This window comes from Liolophura sinensis, chromosome 8 (assembly GCF_032854445.1).
Source record: "Liolophura sinensis isolate JHLJ2023 chromosome 8, CUHK_Ljap_v2, whole genome shotgun sequence".
Classification (NCBI taxonomy): Eukaryota; Metazoa; Mollusca; class Polyplacophora; order Chitonida; family Chitonidae; genus Liolophura; species Liolophura sinensis.
In genome coordinates this window covers 11,857,899-11,885,480 of record NC_088302.1, presented here as the reverse complement: position 1 = coordinate 11,885,480, position 27,582 = coordinate 11,857,899, and the positions used below count along the sequence as shown (strand labels likewise).

At 37.0% G+C, this 27,582-nt stretch overlaps 1 protein-coding gene across 5 annotated transcripts in view; it reads left to right on the top strand.

Moving 5' to 3' along the window:
- The window catches only part of LOC135472312 (A-kinase anchor protein 13-like), a 177,856-nt gene that overhangs the window by 10,320 nt on the left and 139,954 nt on the right, over positions 1-27,582 (top strand). For all 5 annotated transcript variants that reach the window (XM_064751764.1, XM_064751768.1, XM_064751765.1 and 2 more), the window contains one exon: positions 20,852-20,895. In XM_064751764.1, coding sequence (XP_064607834.1) covers positions 20,852-20,895 — 44 coding nt within the window. The remainder of the gene's footprint in view (positions 1-20,851; positions 20,896-27,582) is intronic.

Genomic DNA, 27,582 nt, shown 5'->3' with positions numbered 1-27,582 from the left:
TAAGAGATTTACATTCAAAGACGATTATACATGTGTACCAAGAGGTGGTCCCAAGTATCCACTATGCAAAAATATTTTCAAATACTCTTTTTGGAAACATTAAAAAAAAAACATAGTAAAGACCATATTTGAAAATAAGTTTTAAAGCTCTTTCATATGATTTTGGCAACCTTTTTATGTGTTTTTTTTTCTGCTTTAAATCCTATCACCAGTTTACCTCATCTTGGTGGGCTCAAGCTGGACTGCTGGACTTTAATAATATGGTTTTGAACAAATGGTGATTGACCTGGATTTTTTGGGCATGTTTGTAATAATCATACAGTGTAGATTAGGGCCACCATTTGTTTTGTAATTTAGGGGAGGAAGACGTGTGCTTGTATAAACAGTAGTCATCTGTAGTGGCATTTCTGTGTGGGTGGAATATCATGAAATAGTTGTGTTACATATACCTGGTGACAAAGGATCGGCTTGTGCCTGTCCACCTGACAATTATCCAGCAATCAAAATGTTAACAAATAGTTTGTTATATGTTTTTCAATACAACATATGATGACATCCAAGATAACATGTATTTTGTTAATTGTGTCTGCACTGATACCAGTTACTCTTGACATTGAGGTTTTTTTTTTTGCTCATATTTTCATTTAATGGTTAAACAACATTTGACATGTGGAACTATATGTACATATACGTTCCCTATTGCCCATTTACTTGTTCATCAGCCTAGGATTCTGCTTATTTCCTATTTTTTACTTGTTCACCTGCCCAGGATTCTGCCTATTTTGTGGTTTACTTGTCCACCAGTCCAGGATTCTGCCTATTTCCTATTTTAGTTGTCCACCAGCCTAGGATTCTGCCTGTTTCCTATTTTAGTTGTCCACCAGCCTAGGATTCTGCCTATGTCCTATTTTACTTGTCCACCAGCCTAGGATTATGCCTATGTCCTGGTTTACTTGTCCACCACTGACATGTATGATTGCCTATTTCCTATTTTACTTGACCACCAACCTATGATTATTCCTATTTCATAATTTACCAGCCTATGATGATGACTTTTTAAAAAATGTTACTTGTCCACCAGTCTACAATTATATCAGTTTGTCTATTTCCTTTTTACTTGTCCACCAGCGTACCATTATGCCTATTTGCACCTGTTTGCTATTTAATAGTTACATCCATATACAGTCCGTGTAAATTGTATACATATGGTCTTTGGAGCATATCAACACATGGGTTATAAGTGTCTGTCATGTCTGAGTACTTACAATAACAGCATGCTCTGATTCTCCAACCTCTGGCTGTGAGACAGGATAAAGGCTGAAATGGTGGCAATGTGTTGTACATCTGACACATAATCCCCAATTAATCATCGATTCCTCCATGCCTGGCCCCTTGCCACATGTAGCTTCTGATATAGTGATCAGGGTTTCATGCTTTTTCTCCCTTTTCTTTCTGTTTTTTTTTTCTTCTATTTTTTTTTGTATAATCTGATTTTGTGTATTTACAATATTACAGCATGGCTGGGCTTTCAATGTTTGCTTAAACTTACGATTCATTGTATACAAAATATTGCACCATGCTAATGTTGAAAAAAACAGGTAAAGGAATTACATTTATGTGCACTACATGTATATCTAGGGTATAACAGACATGCCTGTATAAAAACTGACAAGGTGGGTTCGGCTGTCAATTTGCCAAATCTCAAAATCATTGGACTAAACCATTTGATGTTTTGGGATGTTAGCACAATGACTGAAGAGCCTCTCACCTATGCAGTTGTTGTGAATTCAAGTCCAGCTCATGCTGGTTTCCTTAGCGTTCAGGTCTGCTAGCAACTTGTGCATGATCAAGGGTTTCCCCTGGGCTCTGCTCGGTTTTGTTCGATGATACGTCACGTTGTCCACCATTGTAAGTGAAGTGTTCATGTATGATGTAAAACACCAATCAGATTATAAATAAATAAATACATAAATCTAGGTATGGTTTCAGTTGATTGCAGAGTAAAGTTATATTTGATGACGTGTTTGATTTGTTTATGACACAAATTTAATTTTTTACTAATTTAAACTTTCTTGTCATAAATTCACAATACTCACTGAGTGGCTTTGTTTTTTCTAGAAAATCACCAAAGTATGAATATTGAGTGATTTTTTGGCATTTTTAAACACGAATATTTAATTTTGTGTTAACAGTTTAAGCTTTACATCATGAAGTGCATGTATATTTCAGAGTTCAGTATTTATTGAAATCTCTTACGGAAATTCTGGATGTTGTTTAGTGAGGTTTTTTTTAGTAAATGGCCTTTGGGCAAAGGAATCTAGTGTACATGTATTTGTCTTTTGTCTATCTTTGAGGTAGCCATTGATACATGTGTATGTATATGTACATACAGGTGTGTTGTCCTCCTTTGTCCTGTGTTATATCTGTCTATTTCATTTGTACATTTCAACCAAAGCAGGTCACAGGGACAATAACCTCTGTTCACAAATTGCAAACGGCATTTAGCATTTATTGGCAACTATCTCAAAATGTATCATGCTTCTCATAAAGTACATGTATTCACAGACCATTAGTTCTGACATGCGTCAGTGGCTGATTTTACCTCTGGTTTTATAAGATCATGAGATTGTAGCTGTTCTCCTATATGATGAACCAGAGAGCAGAGGTTAAACACCTGCTTTGATTGGTGTGATTGGAATGTGGTTGGATACAGGTAAATGTTGACGCTGTGCATTCTCATGTGACACCTGACAGTGTTGGAATGCATTAATTACTCTGTTGTAGTACGAACCTTAATACTTGCCACAGGTGACATAATTGGTCTTCATTAGGGGTTTATGTGTGTAAAACTATAAAACCTGTGTTAGACAGAGGACTCATTTTATTCTGACCTAATTGCTGAACCATTAAGGTGAGGTGCAAGTTTATTGGCAGTTTTGTGTGAAATTTATATCACTGTATTTCTCTTAGATTAGCATGTGAAAATGCTTGTTCTGAAGCCGAAAAATGACACTTGTTGTGCCAACACTTGTTGTGCCAACACTTGTTGTGCCAACACTTGTTAAAGTTTCTATGAGAAGAAATTAATCGGACTTCACAAAAATCTCTTAAGTAGTCCTATAATGTGAATGAATCAATGAGAAACAAACAAATGGTGTCACTGTAAAAATGCAAAACTGTATGTGATAATGCGTGTGATAATGATGATATTGAGGATTTGTGTTATCTTCAGACGAACATGTAAATATTATTGTACATATCATTGTGACCTAGCCAAGTTTGAATTTTTCAGGCAATTTTTAAATGGACATACCACTGACATCAAAAAATTGTGCTGTTATTTTAGACCTCATCTACATAAAGCTGAGACTTCAGATGTGTACTGACATGTTCATGCATCTGACTGAGTGAATGATCGAATGTTCAGTTTTATCCAGGGTTTCCCTTCGACCATCAACTCACTCAAATCACTGTATTTAGAAAGTCTGATATTTTCATAATCAGTTACCTCGATGTTCGGTGAATTTGAAATATCAGACACGGCACTTGTAATTATAGGGTCTAACTTCCGTTAACTTCAGTTCCGCCATTGGAAATTATGAGTACTTTACAAAACATTATCAATTTTGCGATTTGCTTTCAGACTATCGTATTGTTTACATGTACGATCGACGAGCGGTTTGTTGCATTGTGGGAATCTTTGCGCTGCCTCATTTGCATGTTATCTCGTCAGGCAAACAGTTTAGACCAGTCAAGGATTTCCCCTCATACTTTGCTTAGTTGACATTTTGTGGAAAATATAGGCCCTGAAGGTTTAGTTAGTAGTCAAATGCCACTCATTTTTGTTTTTAGCTGAACCAACTCAAAATTTCTGAATTTCTTTCAGCGGTATGTCCCTTTAACATCTTATAACCCGAGTCTGCCATTGACGCAAACTTGTTAATAGGAGACCTGATTATTTTCATTTACAGCCTTGCCCTAACATGTATGTCAGAATGTAAGTTAAAAAATGTTGCCAATTTAGAAGCTTTTTTAATTTATGTTTCACAAGCCCTGTTACGCTTAGTTAATTTATGGTTTCATTTTTCTTAGAGGAACTATGTTCATGTGAATACAAAATGTCATTCGCTCATTACCTTGATAGTTTTTAACCATGAAATGTTAACCAGTACATGAAAACTCATCTGAAGGAAACAAATCCTGTATTAAATTACTATGAAATTGTATTGATATTTATTTTAAAATGTGAAGAAATTTTACAAGAAATGTATTTGAGGTAGAACAGGTTTTCCCTATGACTTTTGTGTAACTTTTTGATTGCATAAATGGGGTTGCTCATGTTTTATGATAGTGTGAAAAGCTCTCTTTGTCTGTCACTAATGATCAAATACTGTACCAATTTAGCTCTTCCCTCACTTTCATCCTTAATTTCACAAGTTAATTACAGTGCTTTATCCGTGAAATTGTAACTGTTTGTACATGTGGGTAAAATATGCCCATCCAGCCAGTAATAGTGTGAAAAGTACTAATGGTATGTACATGTGCTGCATGGGTATGATTGGAGGTTGAGTTCTCATTTTGTTTTTGACGTGTATGTTAACTGGAGGCCTGCCCAGTGTCTGTCACCTTTTTCACCAGAGTAAAAAGATTTATGAATAAAAAAACAAAGAACATCACAATATACAAAAGAAAACAAAACAAACAACTTAATGAGGAGTTTTATTAACACAATCATGCAGAGTGTACAACAGAGATCTCACCATGGCTTGACAGCGGGTACATGCACTGCTTACCCATGTACAGTTTTGTGAGTGGCCAGTATATGGTGTAGTGAAAAGAATCCAGCTATTCTAATGAGATACTATAACTAACATGACCCAAGTGCTTACAGGTATATAGTCACATATTGTGACTACATTCAGAGTCTGCTCTGCCAAGAACATATAGTACCTGTGTGTTGGGATGGATGATTTCAAAGTGTTAACATCATGCAGATTACCTAAACGATGCAGACAATGTTGGTCTGTTTCATGTATATACATTAGACCTCTTAGAAAGACCCAGTTGCTTCATGTTTCGCACAAGTTAAGACTGATAAAATGTCTGATGTAGGAGGAGATGCCCTGTCTCTGTGTTTGTGTCGTTTTATACAAATAGCTCTCCAAAATTAAATAATTCTTGCTGGGCAGGTTTATGTGTGTTGGGTGAGTGGGAGGGGTTGCCCGGTTTAGGATTTCGTGGGTGATAATATGGCAGAATGGGTGAACCTGGCCGAACTCACAAAGCTGTTTGAGGTGGTGGGTCACGTTGTACAACTGGGCGGGGCTTGATCTGGCAGAGCTTTAACTGCACAGGTGACGTAAGCGGGATAAGAGACGTGGGCCACGGAAATCCAGGATGGATGGAGCTCTGCTGATAAACAATGTGTGTCTGTGTGTGTGTGTGAGGGGAACCAGAATGGACCCCGACACGGATATGATGTGATGCACTACAGCTTGGGATGTGTTGCAGCTTCATGTATAACATAACCAGGCAAATGATTCTACTCATACATCATAACCACACATATGATACTACTCATACAACACAACCAGGCAAATGGTGACTGCTCATACAACAAAATCAGCCAAATGAAAACTGCTTAAACAACACAACCGGGCAAATGATACTGCTCATACAACACAACCATGCAAATGATGATTGCTCACAGAACACAACCATGAAATGATAACTGCTCACATAACACAACTGTGCAAATGATAAGTGTGCACACAACACAACCAGGCAAATGATAAGTGTGCACACAACACAACCAGGCAAATGATAATTGCTCACAGAACACAACCAGGCAAATGATAATTGCTCACAGAACACAACCAGGCAAATGATAACTGCTCACATAACACAACTGTGCAAATGATAAGTGTGCACACAACACAACGAGGCAAATGATAATTGCTCACAGAATACAACCAAGCAAATGATAACTGCTCACACAGCACAACTGTGCAAATGATAAGTGTGCACACAACACAACCAGGCAAATGATAATTGCTCACAGAACACAACCAGGCAAATGATAATTGCTCACAGAACACAACCAGGCAAATGATAATTGCTTACACAACACAACCAGGCAAATGATAATTGCTCACAGAACACAACCAGGCAAATGATAATTGCTCACAGAACACAACCAGGCAAATGATAACTGCTCACAGAACACAACCAGGCATATGATATCGACTCATACTACACAACTACACAGATGACGCCAATGTGTTTGTGTATAATTTCTCCTTACTCCTCTGCTACACGGAAGTTACAATAATCTTTTCCTTATCTGAGAGTTGTAATTTATGATGGTTCTTCACATACATCTACATGTATCATTCGACACATAACTCCAGACACATTGAGTATTTGTAAATTAGAATTGCTTGTTACTTAATATCTGGCACATCAAAGTTATTATTACTTCCTACTCTATTACTTAAATGAATGCTCATTTGGACTAGCCCATGCTCTTGCATGCTCTATGGTTAACAGGGTCAGAAGCACAATAAGTATTTTCAGTTGTCAGTGTTCTGTGGCACGGGCACCATTTTGGAGAAGACACCCGCAGGACGCCTGTTTGCTTTTACATGTGAGGGGAGGATTGAGTGTTACAGTCAGCAGCCTAGAGAGAAGCCACAGAACTGGGGGTGTTGATCGTTTGTCTGACCTGGGCAGGTAATGCTGTTCGCCAGCACACACAAGGATTTACCTGAGGCTGCCTAAAGGATCGATAACCCTTTTGTTCCCCTCAGAGCGTGTAAAAACTGCACAGCATTTGTGCCCTTATACTGGCCTGAGGCTATGTGTTGATAGGCGGAGGAAAGCACCCAGAAGAATTCAATTGTCGTTCAGATATTTCAGGTACAAGACGCACATACTGTTTTTGAGCTCATATGGTGGTATCCCTGAAATGATTATGAAGGTACATGTATAACCCTGGTGTTCCAGACGACCGGTGTGATTTTGTCGTGGTGTCAAACAGACCAGATCTCTAAAGCCTGGCTGTCACATGGTGGGGACTGGACTTGACTTCCTTGTAAAACCCCTGGGCCTTGTGCCGGCTCCAAGGTTGTTGCCCATGTGTGACAGAAGTGCATTGTAGAGGACTGCAGTATTTCTCTGACCGAATCTGTCACATGAATTTATCTGTGCCCTACAGCTGCAGGTTTTATGCCCTGTATACGGCCTGCATGCAATTTTGTGGGGAGAATAATCTGACAGCGAATAGAGACATTTTTTTCCAGTAGATTACCAGTAGATTAGCTCTGGCTGAGTACATGTACCTGTAAAGCAGGCTGATTCTACTGTTCACCGCTTCAGGACAGGGGTTTACCTGTTTGATTTGCTCGTTGCCCACCTGCGAGACGTTTGTGCTGTCATTATATGCCCATCAGGGGTGATTATTGACCCTCCTTTAATGGGGGCACATGCTTGATTTGTTCCAGACTCAGCCCTGTAATATACCTGAGTTTTTTCTTACCTGTTGGACAGTTGAGTGAATAGGATCTGGATATATATTTACCTGTTCACCAGTCCCGAGTGTACCTGTCGGTACTTGGATTTACCTCACTGTCTCTGGATCACCACCCATGTGGTATGTTTATAAAATTCATGCCAGTTTATTTATAAATTGTTATGGTTTTGCACATGTATACTATGTATGTATTTATAAATGACACTCTGATACATGTTTAAACATGCAATTTTCACCTGTTGTTTATTTAAAGTTCCTTTCCGTATATGTTAATTAAAAGTTTGTCTGCAAGGGTCTGTGGGTGAATGATAAAGTTTGCATGTCAGCATGTGTTTAGATGATGTGCTTGTATACTGTTGCAGACATGGGTGTGGCCATCTGTTCATATATGCGTGTGTATGTGCATATGAAAACTACCATCCATTTTGTACCAAATGGGAAATTAACTTGGAATACCACCTGTTATTGTTTTTAATTAATGTATTCAATATCCTGCTGGCTAATGGAAGTTGTGTGTAATGTTCTGAATATACATACACCTCATGTACCCTAATTTCTCAGCCTTTTTGTATATATGAAAGACCAACTGCATATTTTAATTTGACTTTGGAGACAAAACTATATTGATTGTATTGGCCAGTTTCAGGTTTTCTTAAAAAGTATAATTTTCTCAGTAAAAAAAACAGTATAATACCTTCAGAATGTGCTTGAATAAACACCTTACAAACATGTGACAAGGTTGGAGAATTATGGTATGTGTACAAGCAGATCAGTGGACAAAGTAGTCTCTCAGTAGACAAGTGGATGTGAGTATGTGTGCAGGTTGTTTGTGCTGATAACTGTACCCATGTTGTACAGGAACTACATTCTCTAGTCAAGGTCCTGTGTGATACCACTTCCTGTGTTATTTATACAAATATCAAGTACTGTACACCCATTGTGTGATCATGTGAGCAAGCTTAATTGTGATTACTTATGATTGGTGCAGTTTTTGTGGTGACGTTTTTTTTTTACTTATATATTGTACATTTTCATTTTTCATATTTTCACATTTAGTGTGGTGTACATGCCAGGATGAACAGTCATCCTGATGTTAAAAAGAAGTGTACATGAAACAGCATAAAACATGCATGGCAACAAGTTTTTTGTACATTTAATTTGGTATACAAGCCAGGATGAGTAATCAACCTGAGATAGAAAGATGTATGTAGGTGTATGTACATGTTTGTCTCCAACCGTACATGGGAAGGTCTTCCAGCAGCCTGCGGATGGTTGTGGGTTTCCCCTGTGCTCTGCACGGTTTCCTCCCACCATAATGCTGGCCACCGTTGTATAAGTGAAATATTCATGAGTATGGTGTAAAAAAAAAACATCAAATAAATAAATAAATAATGCACATGTTTGCTTTGAAAAGAAGTTAGGGATGTTCAGTAAAAAGTATGGGACCATGGTTAGAATGTCTGATAAATTTATAATGTCAGTCTGCATATATGTTGATAATGCAAACCTTCTCTACAGAAAGTTGTTGACAAGCTGTCTGGTTGATTTCCAGTTGATCATTTTATTTGCCTGACAAGGAAGTAAGCTTGAAACATGTGTAGCTGTTAATATATGATTTTGCATATAAAAGTGGACTAGCTGGGGCTTTTATGAGATCTGTGTTACACATACATTATTACAACTTTACTACAGTGGTGTAGCACCTGCACTTTTAATACCCAAGGAGAGTTTTACCTTCAAATACATGCAACTGTGACCGTTTAGAAATCAGTGTAGAAGCGCTCATTGCCAGTCATGAGTGAATATATAAACATCTATAAATCAGAACTGTAAAACTACATTTCTTTAGAATAAAAACGCTTTCCAAGTTTTCATGAAATGTGTGGAAATAACTTGGTATTTAACATTTGGTAAAGCAGAGGTTAAATGACCAAATGGTTCCTGCTATAGAGCTACTGTGTGTCAGAATTTCATTTCTAGATGCCGATAAAGTCGTCTGTTAATATATTCATTCATGAACATATTCATGAATATAATATATATAATATTCATTCATATAATGGCCGGATTCATGAAGCGCACCAAGCTAAGTAAGCCCTTAACTACAGTTGAAACACGTGTTGTGTAGATATAAAGTGTACTTAGCTAAGGGATACTTAACACTAAGTACACCTCATGAAACTGGCCCCAGAAATAAGTTTCGTATCATTAAGAAGTGTGCAGTGAAGAGTTCAAATCCAGCGTATATTTTGTCAGATTTGTTATGATTAGTTGTCTTGTTTATTCAGTAAATGAGAACATGTGACTGGTGACTTGTGAAATTTCCCAGATCCTAGTCCCAAACCATTTGTCCTTAGAATGGTTTAATACCACAAGAGGGGCATAAGGTATAGAATGTCTCACAGAAAGTTGATGCCTGTAAGAGGTCACAGAAACTCAACAACAACACAAACCATATGTGGGAAAATAAATGTTACTTAAGCATTCAGTGAATGTTTTGTGAAGAAAATACCATAAATTTCCTAATGACATTAATTTTGTAGTCTTAAAGTTCGGTTCTGGATGCTTACATGCAAATGTGGAGAGAAAAAGGAAGGCATGTAGCTTTCAAAAAGGTCAGTGTGCAAGGTCACTTAAATGGTGCCTGATTTTAAGATTGTAAAAAGAGAGGTTGATTAGAATTTATCTCATGAAGCAGACATACATGTATAGAGCCAATTATAATTGTTAACGAATCATATTCTACTAGTTCTGTTCATACATGTAAAGACAAAAGGCTGCTTTTTTAACCTGTAACATTATCTATGTATCTATATATGTGTATATATATTTGATTATATTGTGGCTGCTTTTGTTTACAGTGAAACAACAACATACATGTACACTTCTATTGGCTGTGAAATTACATGTTGAGAACACGGAAAATGAGATAAAAATTTGTGAAATTTGTTTATTTGTTATTCGAGTTGTTCAATTTCAGTTCAACTTGTTTACAGTTGTTTACATGGCAAGGTTCCCATACTCTACAGACACACACATGCATACTGACACTGCAGCTTCTGTCGATAAATAAGTACATAGCATGTCTGTTAAAATTAGGAGGCATGTGGGTTTCATTCATTGAAATCCAAGTCGTTCACAAAGCAGCTCATGTTCCCAGGCTCCCGGAGGATAGTCTGCTCTATACACATATTTGTATACGTGTACAGTTTGCTATCTTTAGTCATGTATCACATCTGCGTCTCTGTGTACTAATACATGTTTTGTGCTGCCTCACTAGCACACACTGCCATGCAGAAATCTGGCATGTCACAGTAAACTGACAGAGGGTCTGCTTTCTGTCACCACTGCCACACCCCCACACCCCACCCCACCCCCTTACTAAACATTTATTTATTTATTTAAATGTTGTTTAATGCCATATTTAAGAATTTCTCACTTATAGTATGGAGGTCAGTTTTATGGGTGGTAAACCACCAACCTTTGGTAAGCAGCTGACAAACATTCCAGCATGTTTTATACAGATGAAAACAAGTGGCATTCAATGAAAGTTCTCTTGTCACCAGAGAAATGTTGGTTATCTGCAGTAGGCTTCCTAATCTTGATAATGTTATGTTAAATGAAGATAGGGAACTACATGCATGTACTGTTATGCCTTTCACATATGTGTTGTGAGAAGATCTTATGGGACCGTACCTGCTAGGATTTTGTGGGCTGTCTTGTAAGTTTGAATTCTTGGGAAAGCTCTGAAATTATGCGTGAATGATTTCTGTGGTATTTACGGTATTCAGGGCCACAGCCTTATCCTGCCATCCTCCCATTGTGTATGTTTGTGTCTGGGGTGATATTACTGGGCATCTGTCTGTATACAGTAGCCTGCTGCACTACCTACAAACTTTGACTCTCATGTGCTGGCTAACTTCATGTATTATTGAAGCACATTGTTGTATTGTGGTGTGGGTTACCTATGCTGTGGCAGCACACGTGGCATTGGGAAGGGGGTCGCTGTAAACTTTCAGCAAGTGTACAGGAGCATATTCAAAAGAGCACTGTTGGTAAGTTTTGAATCCTACATAATTTTCCGTGTTGCATCATTATAATTGATTCCTGAAAGATTGTAAATTTTAGAAGTGTAGGTGGAATGTCACCCATGTGCAGGATACATGTGCCATGTATTTGTGCTCTATTCCGCTTTGGCTAGTTTGTGTGTCATGTTATTGGATAGGATAATCTTGTTCATTCTTCGCATGTGCGTATCTGCATTTATTGCCTGTAATATGGAATGGCACTAGCTAACCGTACATATACATACCCCTTCCTGTGCACGTTGTATTGTACATGCTGTAACGGTCCCAGGTTGGTTTTCTTTCCATCAATTTACATTACATGTTCACTGCATTGGTGTTCTCATGGCAATATATCAGATGATTTTTCCTCTAGGATTTGACAACATTTGCATCCAGCTCCTGATTCCATGAGCCATTCAATCATCCACTGATATATACATGTATACCTTCTCAATACTATACACAGTGTGAGTTCCATGCAGCACACACAGGATCTGTCTAGTTACTCACTGACTTAGCCAATACCTTTGGCAACTAAATGTACACCTAAAATTGAGCATTAACTTCTTCTCAACCTTTTCGCATATCAAAGAGCAACTTTCAGTGCAATTTATGCATATTTTTAATTTGATTTTGGAGACAAAACTACATTGGTTGGATTGGCCAGTTTCAGGCCTTCACAAAAAGTATAATTTTATCAGTCAAAACAGAAGAGTGCCTTCAGAGTAGGCTTGAATAACACCTTGCAAACATATGAAAAGGTTGAAGAATTACAGTAATACTAGTTGTATGCAGACTGTGTTGCTTTGTATTTTAACCCACTCAGTTTTCTAATATCGCTTTAAAATTTTGGAAGTGAAAGTTAATTTATACGTTGTATCAAAATACACGGATGTAATTATTATATACATGTGTATGGTGAACATTTGAATGTGTGTTTGTAATATTATAAGTGTGGAACACCTCAGTATAGTAACTGATGAAGTTTTGGTTTTGTAAAGCTATTGGAACCTTCTGGGTGCAGGGAGCTTTTCTGATTTCATTCCTTTTTAATTCAAAGTTATGAATTTGAAACCTCCTATCTGCATATATATCTGTTATAACTTAAGTCAGGGTTTTTTGCCAAAGTACTTAGACCTTTATATTAATTTTTTGAGGGGTATTCCTGAAAATACATGTATAGTACATCTGGTATCCTCTTGCCGCATGTATATTTCCATCTTCTATTATAGGGATTGTAGATAATCTTTCTGACACTTTCAGGTGAATATCAAAATCAGCATTAGTCATTTGCCATTCACTGTTGTGAAGTGTGATTTGGACCAGGTTTTCCATCATACACTAACACAAGGGCTATAGCTCCTACTGAATTTCAAAACATTTTTTCCAGAAAAACATTCAACATTGACCAGCTGTGTTGAAGCAGAAAGTGCAAACTTCCTGCTTCTGAAAAAACAGTGTAATATTTTGGCTGTGAGAGTTACTGTTAGTTTAGAGTTGGGCTGTGATGTTTAAGCAATTGTTTTCATTTTGGGATGGCTATAAATCTAGGCCATTGTTGAGTCTTTTGCTTTTTTCCCCCATTGGTGAACAGAAGAATAATTGTGGACAGATAATACACTTAAAGTCTTCATCTTCTTCCTCCATTGGATTTACACCCAGTATTGTGTGTGTGTAAAACTGTGAAACCTTTTTGCACTAGAGTTCAATGTTCTTTAAACAAAAGAAAAGAAATAGAAAGGAAAAGTTTTGAAAATGGGCATGGAATTGAGTAGTGCCATCTGCTGTGCTCATACCAAAATCTATACTTCATGTAGCATTTATGCCATCTCTTATAATAGTCACGTTAATGTTCAGCTTGTTATTGAAGCATGCAGGTGAATGATTAAAGCTTGTTATTGAAGCATACAGGTGAATGATTAAAGCTTGTTATTGAAGCATACAGGTGAATGATTAAAACTTGTTATTGAAGCATACAGGTGAATGATTAAAGCTTGTTATTGAAGCATACAGGTGAATGATTAAAGCTTGTTATTGAAGCATAAAGGTGAATGATTAAAGCTTGTTATTGAAGTATACAGGTGAATGATTAAAGCTTGTTATTGAAGCATACAGGTGAATGATTAAAGCTTGTTATTGAAGCATGCAGGTGAATGATTAAAGCTTGTTATTGAAGCATACAGGTGAATGATTAAAACTTGTTATTGAAGCATACAGGTGAATGATTAAAGCTTGTTATTGAAGCATGCAGGTGAATGATTAAAGCTTGTTATTGAAGCATACAGGTGAATGATTAAAACTTGTTATTGAAGCATACAGGTGAATGATTAAAGCTTGTTATTGAAGCATAAAGGTGAATGATTAAAGCTTGTTATTGAAGTATACAGGTGAATGGTTAAAGCTTGTTATTGAAGCATACAGGTGAATGGTTATAGCTTGTTTTTGAAGCATACAGGTGAATGATTAAAGCTTGTTATTGAAGCATACAGGTGAATGGTTATAGCTTGTTTTTGAAGCATACAGGTGAATGATTAAAGCTTGTTATTGAAGCATAAAGGTGAATGATTAAAGCTTGTTATTGAAGCATACAGGTGAATGATTAAAGCTTGTTATTGAAGCATAAAGGTGAATGATTAAAGCTTGTTATTGAAGTATACAGGTGAATGATTAAAGCTTGTTATTGAAGCATACAGGTGAATGGTTAAAGCTTGTTATTGAAGCATACAGGTGAATGATTAAAGCTTGTTATTGAAGCATACAGGTGAATGGTTATAGCTTGTTTTTGAAGCATACAGGTGAATGATTAAAGCTTGTTATTGAAGCATACAGGTGAATGATTAAAGCTTGTTATTGAAGCATACAGGTGAATGGTTATAGCTTGTTATTGAAGCATACAGGTGAATGATTAAAGCTTGCTATTGAAATATACAGGTGAATGATTAAAGCTTGTTATTGAAGCATACAGGTGAATGATTAGAGTATTGGTCAGAATAATGTCTCTCCATAATGACTCTGTCTGATGCCTTAAGTACTGCGGTGATTCAGATAATTAATGGTTGCATCAAAACATTTTGTCAACAAATGACATTCTGAAGTGAGAAACTTTACCCGTTTAGACGCTTTCCATTAATGAAGGGTTCCGAGCACAAATTTGTGAGTCTACAAACACAGGTAATAGCCCTGTTTTAGCACCTGCCTGTGTAAAAAGGAAATCAATAGTCCTCTATATAACACAATTGCTGGGTCAACAGACATTTCATTAGGCACGTCCTATCTAAAAGGAAAAGCTTTAGTGGTTAATGATATTTATAATTGATCGTGCTGGCATTTATAAAGTGACTTTACAACATATAATATTGTGGGTATTGTTTGTGTATGGAAATCTAGTGTTTCATATGGTGATATCTGATTATTTATGGTTGATGCTGAAATCTGAAATCATATTAATTGTTTATTAAACTCTTTGTGGCTGTTATCTATTTATGTTTTATTTATTTATTTGATTGGTGTTTTACGCCCTATTCAAGAGTATTTCACTTATTCGACAGCAGCCAACATTATGGTGGGAGGAAACTGGACAAAGCCCGGAGAAAGCCCATGAACATCTGCAGGTTGCTGGCAGACCTTCCCACTTACATTATCTATTTAGAAATCAGATACCCTTAATGAGCATAGATTTCATCCATGACTAACTTGTTTATTTTTCCAAATACTGAGAGTTCTGTCGACTTTATAAAGGTGTTTTGAAGTTTGCTGGGAACATAGGATCATATTCTAGTGGAAACAAAAAATAATATTTTGTGACATTTATTTGCCTCAAAAGAAATTTTTTTTTTTGTGGATGAAATTTTAAGTCATTTGGGTAGCAGTTTTGAGGGGTGCACCAGTATTCAGGTGTGAAATGGGTCATGCATGGGATAAACCAAGGCACATGTATGACAGTATGTGCCTATGCTACAACATTGACGACTTATGGGTGACATCCAAGGATTCAACTCATTTCTATATTTTTGTGTATTTTGTTGTGAGTTTAGTGCTCAGCAGGTAGAGGGCTAGAACAAGCAACTGGTTGGCCTGGTGTCAGTATAATGTGACTGGGTGGGGTGTCATGTCTAGTGTTTTCGGCATGATTCTTCAGTGGTGGCAGTGCTTTGGCGGCATAGACTCACCCTGTTACGAGACGTCACATTATATCTGCACACATCTAATGACTCATTGTTATATGATTGAAAAATCGTTAAGTGCGGCGTAAACCCCCAGCTTTCATTTATTCCTTCATTCAGTAGCAAGGGCCCTTGTGCCTACTGAGGTTTAAGTCTTACCTACGAGGTATATATGGAACATGTTATGGTGAATCATGGTGAATACTGTATTTTACCTAAAGTTTGGTTTGTAAATATGCACTTTCAGAGGAACATAAAATGCCTTAAAAAAACACATCAAAATACTTCTGATGCCAACACTTAAGTTTTTGTGGTTAGAAATTAATCCAACTGAAAAAAATCCTCTTTAATATGGTGGATGAATTTGTCAGAATCAAAGGAAATGTGTTGGCCACAGACCCCCATTAGTTTTCCATAAGCGACAATGTTAACGTTTAGCGCTGTAGCTCAGCCCCAAACATTCCGAGGCCAATAAGCTTTGGTGCATACCTGGCCCAGCCTGTGAGAAAGAAGCTGTAAAAATCTTGACATAGGTTGACCGTCAAAATCTGGACCTTTCCATGCCGGCAGCTGGGAGGGGTGCCTAGCAACGCCAAGGGGACGTCACTCGCAGCCTCATCACCACCTGTCTCCTTGTGTCCTCTCGCCCAGAATTTCAAACTTTCACCATTAAAACTCATACCTGCCCAAAGCTTAGACAATTTCCATCATTTTGATACCAAGCATGCACCTGTACACCAAAAACGGCAGGCTGGCAGCAATAAAAGACTTTACACCCTAAAATACACAGAACTACAATCGTCCCTACTGAAAAACGGAAGTTGTAAAGGGGTTCTGTGTCCTGTTACTTGGACAAAGCTTACCGTAGGTGAAATACAGTACAATGCAGCCTGTAATGGGGAACTCAAAAAGGTGCTTCCAAGACTGTATCAAGACTGTCCAAACCTGTGAACTCATTTATTCTTTCCTTTATCACGTCACAATTATCAGTGCATGTGTGGTCACAATATATATATGAACTACACACACACTGCAACGTCACAGAAGAAAATGATGCATTCTGCTGTCATTTGGACAGTCTGTGTAGCTCGTCCTTAAATCTTCCATTGCTTTCAGAAAAACATACTTTATACTTACAAATGTAGAGGTAATCTGTTTTTGAAAAGGATGCCCCGACGGTGAAGTGATGTAACCATGGTACAGAACGTGGATATATTTTGAAATGTTAGAATTAACTTGGATGGTTCCCTCTTCCCTGATGGAGAAATGTTCAGCTGAGTAGCCAAGCAAAGACTATTGAGAGTTATCCCCCTTTAATCAGTAATTATGAATTCAGCCCCAGGTTTACATCGTACATGTTGACAGGCTTGCACACGTTTACATCTAGGTGAAATATTTTTTGTAGTTATCTAAACAGTAATAATGTAAATTATAGATATTAAATACAGTGTTGCCATTTATGTAATCTAGTGTATGTTCACAGGCACTCAGGGGTATGACAGTTTAGGATAAAAGAAATCGTAACCAGTTTCACCTGTTTCAAAGTTACCTGTGCAGTCATTGTAGTCTCTTCATGTATGCAGTCTTACCTCTGGAATATCTTTCATAAAGTTTTGCAATGATATATACATATATTTCCTGACACCAAACTATTTATCTATTTGATATTTAAGTTTTAATACATGGGTTTCACTAATAGTATGAGAGTCGAATTTCTGGGGAAGCTTAGAGTAAACCCCAGCACATATACCTAGTAGAACAATTACAGCTGTAGGTAAACCAGCAGAAGCTGAAGGGTTTGAACTTGGGACCTCATAGTCATCAGATACCTGGCAAGGGAACTAGGTTTTACTGTGCATTGCATTGTTCTATGTGATTAAAGCTCCATTGGAATACATAAATGAAATACTTGTATACTAATTATTGTAAATGTAACTATTACCATTTTTAATAAGGGTATTTTGAGAGAGGCATTTATTCTTTTCACTATTGTTTCACTACTGGAATCCTAATGAAGTAATGTAGGCCTCAACTTGGGGATATTGAAGTGTCAGTCACCTTTACACTGTGTGTGCGTCTTGATGCCTGAACTGGCCCACAAGCTTAAAAGATTACACAGTAAAAACTTGTCGCCAGTCACCTTGTGTACGTTGTGCACTTGTGTTTGGTGTCAAGTTCAAAGTGACAAATGATAACCTTGTCTCATGCTTATATAAATGGTGGTGACCTTGAAATAAAAAGGAAAAAAAGTAAAGGTATGAAATAAACTGGCTGATACAAGTTTGGGGAGGGTTTTGAAGATGGTTTTTTTTTTTTTGCAACAATAAGATAGTTGGATGAATACATGTAGGTTCAGTCTTATGTCGGTTCATCTGAGGTTCTTGAAATTGCAAATCTTGAAAATCTTGGGTTTTATTGAAGTTCTACAAAGTTTGGCCTGTTGTGAGCATACAGTACACTGCATTCATTAAAGTGGTTGTACATAAGTATATGACTGAAATAATACTGAAAGTGATATTAATGAAAAGTGCGTTAAGTTTGTTAAAGTGAACAAGCAAAATACTATAATTAATATAAATATGAATACATTAAGCAGTTTACCACTGTGTATGGCATTTATTTATTTATTTATTTATTTATTTGATTGGTGTTTTACGCCGTACTCAAGAATATTTCACTTATACGACGGCAGCCAGCATTATGGTGGGTAGAAACCGGGAGAGCCCGGGGCAAACCCACGACCATCCGCAGGTTGCTGACAGACCTTCTGGAGAGGAAGCCAGCTTATTGTAATTCTTCTGCCTTTTCACATGTTTACGAGGTGTTTATTCAAGCATATTCTGAGGGAGCATATTCATTAGTCTGTGTAGACTGATAAAACTATACTTTTTGTGAAGGCCTGAAATGGGCCAATCCAACCAGTGTAGTTTTATCCCCAAAATCAAATTAATAATGTGCACTGAAAGCTGCTCTTTCGTATGTGGGAAAGTTGAAGAATTCGGGCATCATGATTTTGTAGTGTTATCATTGTGATATGAATTGATCATTGACATTGATGTGAACATTATAAGTTATATGCTCAGGTATTTTCCCTTGTCAACTCATGTGACATGTAGTGGCTTACTTTCCCAGCACAAGAGAATCTGAAATCTGTCTGAGCAAACATGGTGAAGGGCTGGTCTCTTTGTGTTAAGGGCTTTAGAGAGATGACTAGTGAAGATGTACTGTACAGAATTGACATGATATCTGGGATCAGTGTGTAGTGTGTACAGAATAAAATATGATACTATTGCTTTTGAAGTGGTCTCAGCCTTTCAGCAAGTTTGTCCTTAACAAAAACTTTACCTGTGTACCTCCGTGCTGACATTCAGGTCAAGTGGAGGTCAGTCTGGGGATTTCTGGGAACAGATTGGTAAGAGTCGGAACGACCTCTGGTACCGTTATGGAGTAGGTCATCTTGTATTCGTGTGTCTGCATGAATTGTCCAGAATATCAATGTCAAGGCTGTTCGTAGTTTTCTTTTGGTTAATGAAATAAAATTTAATAAACTCAAAAACTTCAAGCACCATTTTCTTGCACGTGAATTTTTTCTTATGAATGCTGTATTTCACAAAAATTGAACTTTAAGCATAATTTTTTACAAATCAATTTTTTTAACGAATACTGTATTTCACTTAAAGTTTAGCATTTCTCAAGCGGCACAGTTTGCTTGATTCTGTTGGCTCAGTCAACCAGTAGGCACACATAATTGTTTGTTATGAAGTTCGATACATTTAGGTCTTGCAGCAACCTGCAGAGGGTCATGGGTTTCCCCCTGGCTCAGCCCAGTTTCCTTCCACCATAATGATGGCCGTCGTCGTATGAGTGAAATATTCTTGAGTACGGCGTAAAACACCAATGAAATAAGAAAATTCATTTATCATCAGGAAAACTGAAGTGTTGATGTCAAAAGTATCCTTTTTATAGTCTTCTGCGCATTTTTACAAGCCTAACTCTAGGTGAATTACAGTTCATTGTTATGATTGGACAGTAGTCGGCTTGTTGGAAATTTCTGAACAGAAACATGCAAAAGGCTACGTATATGTACATGTTAGTGACCCAGTTTAGTGAAGTACATGTAAATGTAAGATGTTAAAGGCAAACCAAGTTAAACCAGGGTTTGATGATTAAAGTTGGCATACATGTATGGGTGATATGGCATGTATGTTATGTCTTATTTTGGGTGGTGTGTTACATAGATGCACTTCAGTATACAGTGTCAAGTACTTTTGTCACAGTGCAGCATTTATTGATGTCATAAAAAAACCTGCCAGATTAAATATGTACATGTATATGCATCGATAAAATAAGCAACATGAAGTTTAAAAAGCATTGATAACTCTTTGTGGTGTGGCATAAGCGAGATATCACAGTTCAAAGTAAGCAGAATGGCACACATTGAGAAAACGGATGCCGTCGCCATGCTATCAGTATTGATCAGTTACACACGAGTTATCTCTGTGTTAACGCGAGAACGCGTCAGTCTCTGCTTGAGTCACCTGAACTCTAGGGTTTGCTTTTTAACCATATTGGCATCGTGTATGCAACAGAACGAATGATATGCATCTTTGTCTTGCTGGTTGTTTTATCATGATGCTATCCATAGCTTTGAAGACTCATAACAACTTCGCATTAAAAATTAAGGTTACCAAGCATGTCACAAGAAAAATGGCTGTAGCCTTTAAGGCTTTTTTCCATTTCTCTTCCTGAATGACTCAGGTTATGTTATTTGTTATCCTTTTTTTTTCAAGATATGGTAACCCAGTTGTTTTCCCCGTTTTGTTTATAGAATTTTATGAAAAAGGTGTGTGGAATAAATGTGAAAACATGTACAAGCTCCATGTTATTGACATATATGAATTTGGTTGCCCATGAGAATATTTGGTCACTTTTTAATTCATTACTGGGTGAATTACTGTGCGTTTCGCATCTAGATTTTATAATTGGATAAAACGAACATTATTCATGTTGTTTATTGTTATATTGGCTGTGTGCAGAAGGTATATATTTAACACATATATTTATGGAACACTGTGTTATTTTGTTTCCAGAGACTTGCCGCATGGCGTGTTCCCCCGAACAGGCTCCTGTTTATGTGAGTACTTTGGCACTTTTGACTTGTTTTAGGCCTGCTTTGTTTAGGCTTGTATTTACTAGGACTATTATAGAAATACATTAATATAGTAATGTTTTTATCTGCATTAGACAACACCAGTTTTGTTTTGTGTTTTTCAAGTTGGGCAACAATTTAAAAAAATCCAAAGAATGAAATAAAATTAAAAATCTTTCTTTGTAGTTGGTGTGATCTTGATATTTTTTTGAGATTTTTGTGATTTTTCTGAGTTTCAAAAAGTGTATATATGTCTTTAATATGAACTATTGCTGGGACGTTCCACATTTCCCACAAATTAGATGATTGTTCAGTTTTGTTTTTATTCTCCTATGACTCTCCTTTGAAATTGAAAAAAGATTCATTATGCCCATAAACCAAAAATTTAAACTGGTCTGGCCGTATTGCACTAGTAAATAAAATTTTATACTTACATACATAGTTTGTAATATATAATATTGTTTTATGACATTTACATGTAGGTTAATCAGCAGCTACTCAAAACATTTTGTTGTTACCTGTCTGTATGTATAACTTGGATTCCCTCATGACTTATCCTGTTTGTATGTATTACTTGGATTCCCTCATGACTGTTATCCTGTTTGTATGTATTACTTGGATTCACTCATGACTTATCCTGTTTGTATGTATAACTTGGATTCCCTCATGACTTATCCTGTTTGTATGTATTACTTGGATTCCCTCATGACTGTTATCCTGTTTGTATGTATTACTTGGATTCACTCATGACTTATCCTGTTTGTATGTATAACTTGGATTCACTCATGACTGTTATCCTGTTTGTATGTATTACTTGGATTCCCTCATGACTGTTATCCTGTTTGTATGTATAACTTGGATTCCCTCATGACTGTTATCCTGTTTGTATGTATTACTTGGATTCCCTCATGACTGTTATCCTGTTTGTATGTATTACTTGGATTCACTCATGACTGTTATCCTGTTTGTATGTATTACTTGGATTCACTCATGACTGTTATCCTGTTTGTATGTATAACTTGAATTCACTCATGACTGTTATTTTGTTTGTATGTATTACTTGGATTCACTCATGACTGTTATCCTGTTTGTATGTATAACTTGGATTCACTCATGACTGTTATTTTGTTTGTATGTATTACTTGGATTCACTCATGACTGTTATCCTGTTTGTATGTATTACTTGCATTCACTCATGACTGTTATCCTGTTTGTATGTATAACTTGGATTCACTCATGAATGTTATCCTGTTTGTATGTATAACTTGGATTCACTCATGACTGTTATCCTGTTTGTATGTATTACTTGCATTCACTCAGGAATATTATACAGTCAAACGGTAGAATGGATGGATCCAACACATCCGATGTCCGACCACCCCTTTTCGTGACAATGTTACATTTTATTCCGTTTCCGTTGAAAGCAGTTGTGACGTAATGACATCACAGAAAGATGGACATTGGTATCTAATGTGTGGGACATCCAGTTGACCTTTTCGCAAAAACACTGCTTATGATTGGTCAGTTGTGTGTTCTTGGTTGACTGTTTGGAAGGGTCTATAGTACATATATAACAGTTAATTTTGTTCAAAGTGTGCAGGTCAGATTTTGAAATTTTAAAAGTTGTGTGGATGGGTCATATGCAGCATGGACATGTATGTGCTATGACATTGAAGAGACTGATGGTATTAAACTCTGGGCAATTTGTAACCAGTTTGAATTTGAAAAACATATTCCATTCTCAGATTTTAGCCAACTTTTTGTTTTGTTACATATCATTTGGCCTGGAGTATAAAAAAGGGTGGCTCTGATGTTTACAGGGACATCATTTATATACAAGGGGCACCTGACTTCCTAATGCATACATGTACATACATTATTTACAAGGGAGGCAACTCTTGAAATGCTACATGGCATTAAATCCCACTTTCCTGATCTTTTAAAAACATCAGATTTGTTGAGTTCAGGTGAACTTATACAGTTCAGGTTGACCTTCATACCATATAACCTCTGCGTTCAAGTATTACTTACAGTTCAGTAGATATACAGGTAATAGGAGTGCCGCATGTTTTGGGGCGTGTCTAATGCAAACGTCCTGCCTGATATTCAGGCTAAGAAAGATATTCATGTTGCGCTGGATTCGCTGTGCACCTACAAAAGCCTGAGTGATGATAGGAGGTTGATTCCAAGAGCATGCATGTATGGTTTGGAGTCCTGATCCTTCTTTGCTCTGTGAAAGTTCCATTGTAATTCACGAGGGATTAAGAATACATGACTTCAGTAGTAATATTTTTTCTTTTTTTTTTTTATGAGATATTACTACAATTGCATCATTAACCTTTTCCTGCTTTAACATTAGTTCCACACCATAAATTTGAAACTGAAACCACGAAATGAGGAATTTTTGTAGAGGGCTGAAGATATGGCATAAGGCATGCTCTGTAAGGTATTGATTGTGGGCATGTGAACAACTGAGGCATTTGGATGATGTGTTTGATTGTCACTCGTTTAGTTGTTTGATTGTTTTAGTTTTACACTGTACTCAAGAATTATTTCCTGGAGAAAACCAATATCCTTGCTATTAAAAGAACCAGTCAAGTCTCCCAACTTCACTGCAACGGAGCAGGAAAGAGGTGGTTTTGAAGACTTATGCTACTTGTCAATAAAGTTTCTTGTCTGCAGCTTTAAAAGAAAAGACATCACCAGAGTAAATGTTTGAATATACATTGATAAAGTTTCCCACCTGAAGTTTAAAAGCATAACGGATTGGCTCTGTGATGGTTTATAACTGAGATTTTGCAGTTCAAAGTAAGCAGAATCACACACATTGAGGAAATTGAAAGCACTACCATGTGTTATCAGTTTTGATCAATCAGACGCCAGCTATCTCTCGATCTAACCTGAGAATGCAAGAATGATTCGGCTTGTGTCACCAGAACCATGCTTTACCTTTTAATCATATGTGCATGGAGGTATGAGTGACGCGACATTGTGTTTTCGGTTGCTTTTAGAGCCCCAGATTGGATTTATTTAGGTTTTTTTACATCCCTCTTCCTGAATAGCTCAGGTTATATTATTTGTTGTCTTTAATCTGTTAAGCCCAGAGGTTTGTAAGGTATACGGCAAAGAGCAGTGGTTTTCTCTGGGCTATGCAGAATTTGCTGCACCCATACACCTGACAGCTATGGACACCGACGTACACATATACCTGTAGATCTTCATTACTGAATCATTAAATGCCATTGAAACAAATGAGCAAGAAAACATGCAGGATAATGTGTGAATACCTATTTGTAATCATCTCGTTTAGCTTTTTATAATCCTGCCCACTAGGAGCATAAATACATTAAGGATATTTGGGTTAGATGATGCAATTTATCGAATGTGATTTATAGTATGCTACTTGAATATGGAATAGCACGTGTCCTATTTTTATTTGACTTGTCAATTTCGATGAGTTCGCTCTTTAGTCGCACCACATATGTATGGATATTTTAGAAAAGTGAGTTGTTGACTATAGTTGTGGGTTAAACACTGTTCCGTGTAAGGTACATGTACTTGTAAAAATGTAAGGTCAAGCTACCCTGGTGCACTCAAGTATTGAGTAGCACAATGTCCTGTCTTCACCCATGGACATCTATTGTAATGCTGACCACAGGGACTACCTGAGCCTCTCACCCTAGGGCTTGTGATACCTGTTAATCATGTTGTCGGTGCATGTGGAAGAAGGGGCTTGTTTGGGGATAATAGTGTGGTATACTATACCTCTACAGGTGTAAACCCATATATACGTGCACAGGTGTGAAGTCTTTCAACCAGTTTCCTGACAATTGTGGAGGATTTGTAACTTGGACACCTGTCAGCTGAAAAAGAAGTAAATATTGAACGTAGAAAATCACAGTCCTATAAAATGCTGGTGAAAATACTGTGGATTTGATTAGAGTCTGCATGGGGTGTATTAAAGTTTTGGTTTTTAAGATTCATGGAGATTAATGAATACCTGATACACAGTCACTATAAGTATTAAATAAGTATTAGCGGGCCAAGTTTCTCATACGTGTATAATGTTATAATGATTGCTGACAAATAAGTATCGGATTAAAGGATATATAGAAGTATATATATGATTTGAAACACATGAAAGAAATTCACTTTGATTAAACGTCTTTCAGTATACAAGTCCAGTAACATGGAGTATTATAGTATCACTCTGCTGATAGCGTTGATTATAGATCTGGGCCAAACCAGATCTGTGTATAAAATGAAATAAATATTTCTTTAAAAGATTAGTTGTCTTTCCAAATGAAATGAAATGCCTGGAATCTAAAGTTTCCCTGGATCTGCTGGCTTCCTTTTTTCAAGTACACTCATGAAGCACACAGCACAAATTCCTGGAAGGTACTACACATACCAGTAGTCAGATAAATCAGTCTCAGAATCTTAAGATTTGCACCGCCAATGTGTGTAAGTATACATGTACTTAAATAAGATGTACCTATTATTGATGAATTCTGATACTTTGTTGTTCGTTTGATACTTGTGCTGATTTGACTGACTTGTTAAGATGGACTTAATGAATTGTTTAACTATACTACTTTTCAACTGACTTTATCTAAAGAATAACTCAATTCTAGACGTACATTTAAAGTGCCCCTCTGGTCAGAATACAAATTGCGTAGAAATATTACAGTGATATGAAAGAAATCCTACGGAGTAAGCCCAACACTATGTTTCAATAGGATTTTGATGAATAACACTGTTTAACCCATATAACTGAAGGTTCCTTGAAAAACAAAATCTTCGGCTGTGTTCATAAAATTTTCCAGATGTGACATGGTAATATTCCCCCTATGATGTCGAATTAGGCAGATGTGACATTGAGTAAGGCATTCATGCTGGGATAACGTCAAGAATGTTTGAAGGGGCAGCGTCATTGGTGGTTAGACGTCATCGATTGATGACGTCATGTGTTCGTGGGTGACGCCACACCAGGCAAAGTAGAAGGGACAGAAATATTTGTGTCTGAATACTCTGAGGAAACATACACTATCGGTTTTAATTCACTGCAATATTTTCACAATTTAGGAAAGCAATTCAGACTATCCCAGTCTTTATCAACTCACCTTGCTTTTAAGACACAGATGTTTTGACACCAGAGTAGCTCTTTAAAATAGATTGCCTTATGTTAAAAATGCCTTCACCACGTTTACATGTACAATACGCGTTTATGAACTTTAACCCTCCTAGGTATACAGGTAGATAAGCTGCCAATCTTCACTAGACCTTGATAGTTAATAACGACTTACATGTCCATGTATCTGTATGGCTCAGGTGTGGCCTTTTTCACCTGTGCAATGTACAAAGGGTCGTTAAAACATGTACATATTGTAGCTCACCTGTTTCCCATTATTTAAGCTGAGTATTGATCATACCTGACATGCGAATTCACTGTACATAAACGACTGGTAGTAATAAGATTGTAGGGGCTAGTCCTTCTATGAATATTCATGAGTTGTGTTTGATCACTGATTGACACGGCTTGGGGTGGGGAGGTTAGTCAGCCGTCTCTGGGTAAGGCCTGTCTCAGTAGGTAGTTGTTAGTAGCTGGAGTGTCTGAATGTTTCTGAATTGGAAGTGCTGTGTACATATGGTTCTAAGGCTTCACAGGTAAATGCTTTGGTGTCCGCTTTGGTTTTGTTTTCCTGTTCCATCCTGTTTGCTGTGCAGGTATTCCAGGAACTACAACGAAACACATCCGATGAATGCTATAGCCAGGTATGCCCAGATGGATGAGGCAGAAGTGTTGATTGTAGCTTAATTGTGGCTGAAACTTGAGCATAATCTGGTATCTGATAGATACGCATATAGAAACGATTTTACATGTAGTCATGTGTTTTGTGAAAATACATGTGTATGGTGATAAATTAGTAAATACATGTATGTATTGTGATAAATTAGTAAATATATTGAGTAAATGCCCACAATATTGTGAGGAACCTGGGATTACATGTAGCATCAGGATGTAGTAAATGCCTACAATATTGTGAGGAACCTGGGAATACATGTAGCATCAGGATGTAGTAAATGCATGCTATATTGTGATGAATCTGTGAATACACATAGTATCATGATGTAGTAAATGCACACAATATTGTGACGAACCTGAGAATACATGTAGCATCAGGATGTAGTAAATGCCCATAATATTGTGAGGAACCTGAGAATACATGTAGCATCAGGATGTAGTAAATGCCCACAATATTGTGACGAACCTGGGAATACATGTAGCATTAGGATGTAGTAAATGCACGCTATATTGTGATGAATCTGTGAATACACATAGCATCATGATGTTGTAAATACACACTATGTTGTGATGAATCTGTGAATACACATAGCATCATGATGTTGTAAATGCACACTATGTTGTGATGAATCTGTGAATACATGTAGCATTAGGATGTAGTAAATGCACGCTATATTGTGATGAATCTGTGAATACACGTAGCATCATGATGTAAATACACACTGTGTTGTGATGAATCTGTGAATGCACATAGTATCATGATGTAGTAAATACACACTATGTTGTGATGAATCTGTGAATACATGTAGCATTAGGATGTAGTAAATACACACTATATTGTGATGAATCTGTGAATGCACATAGTA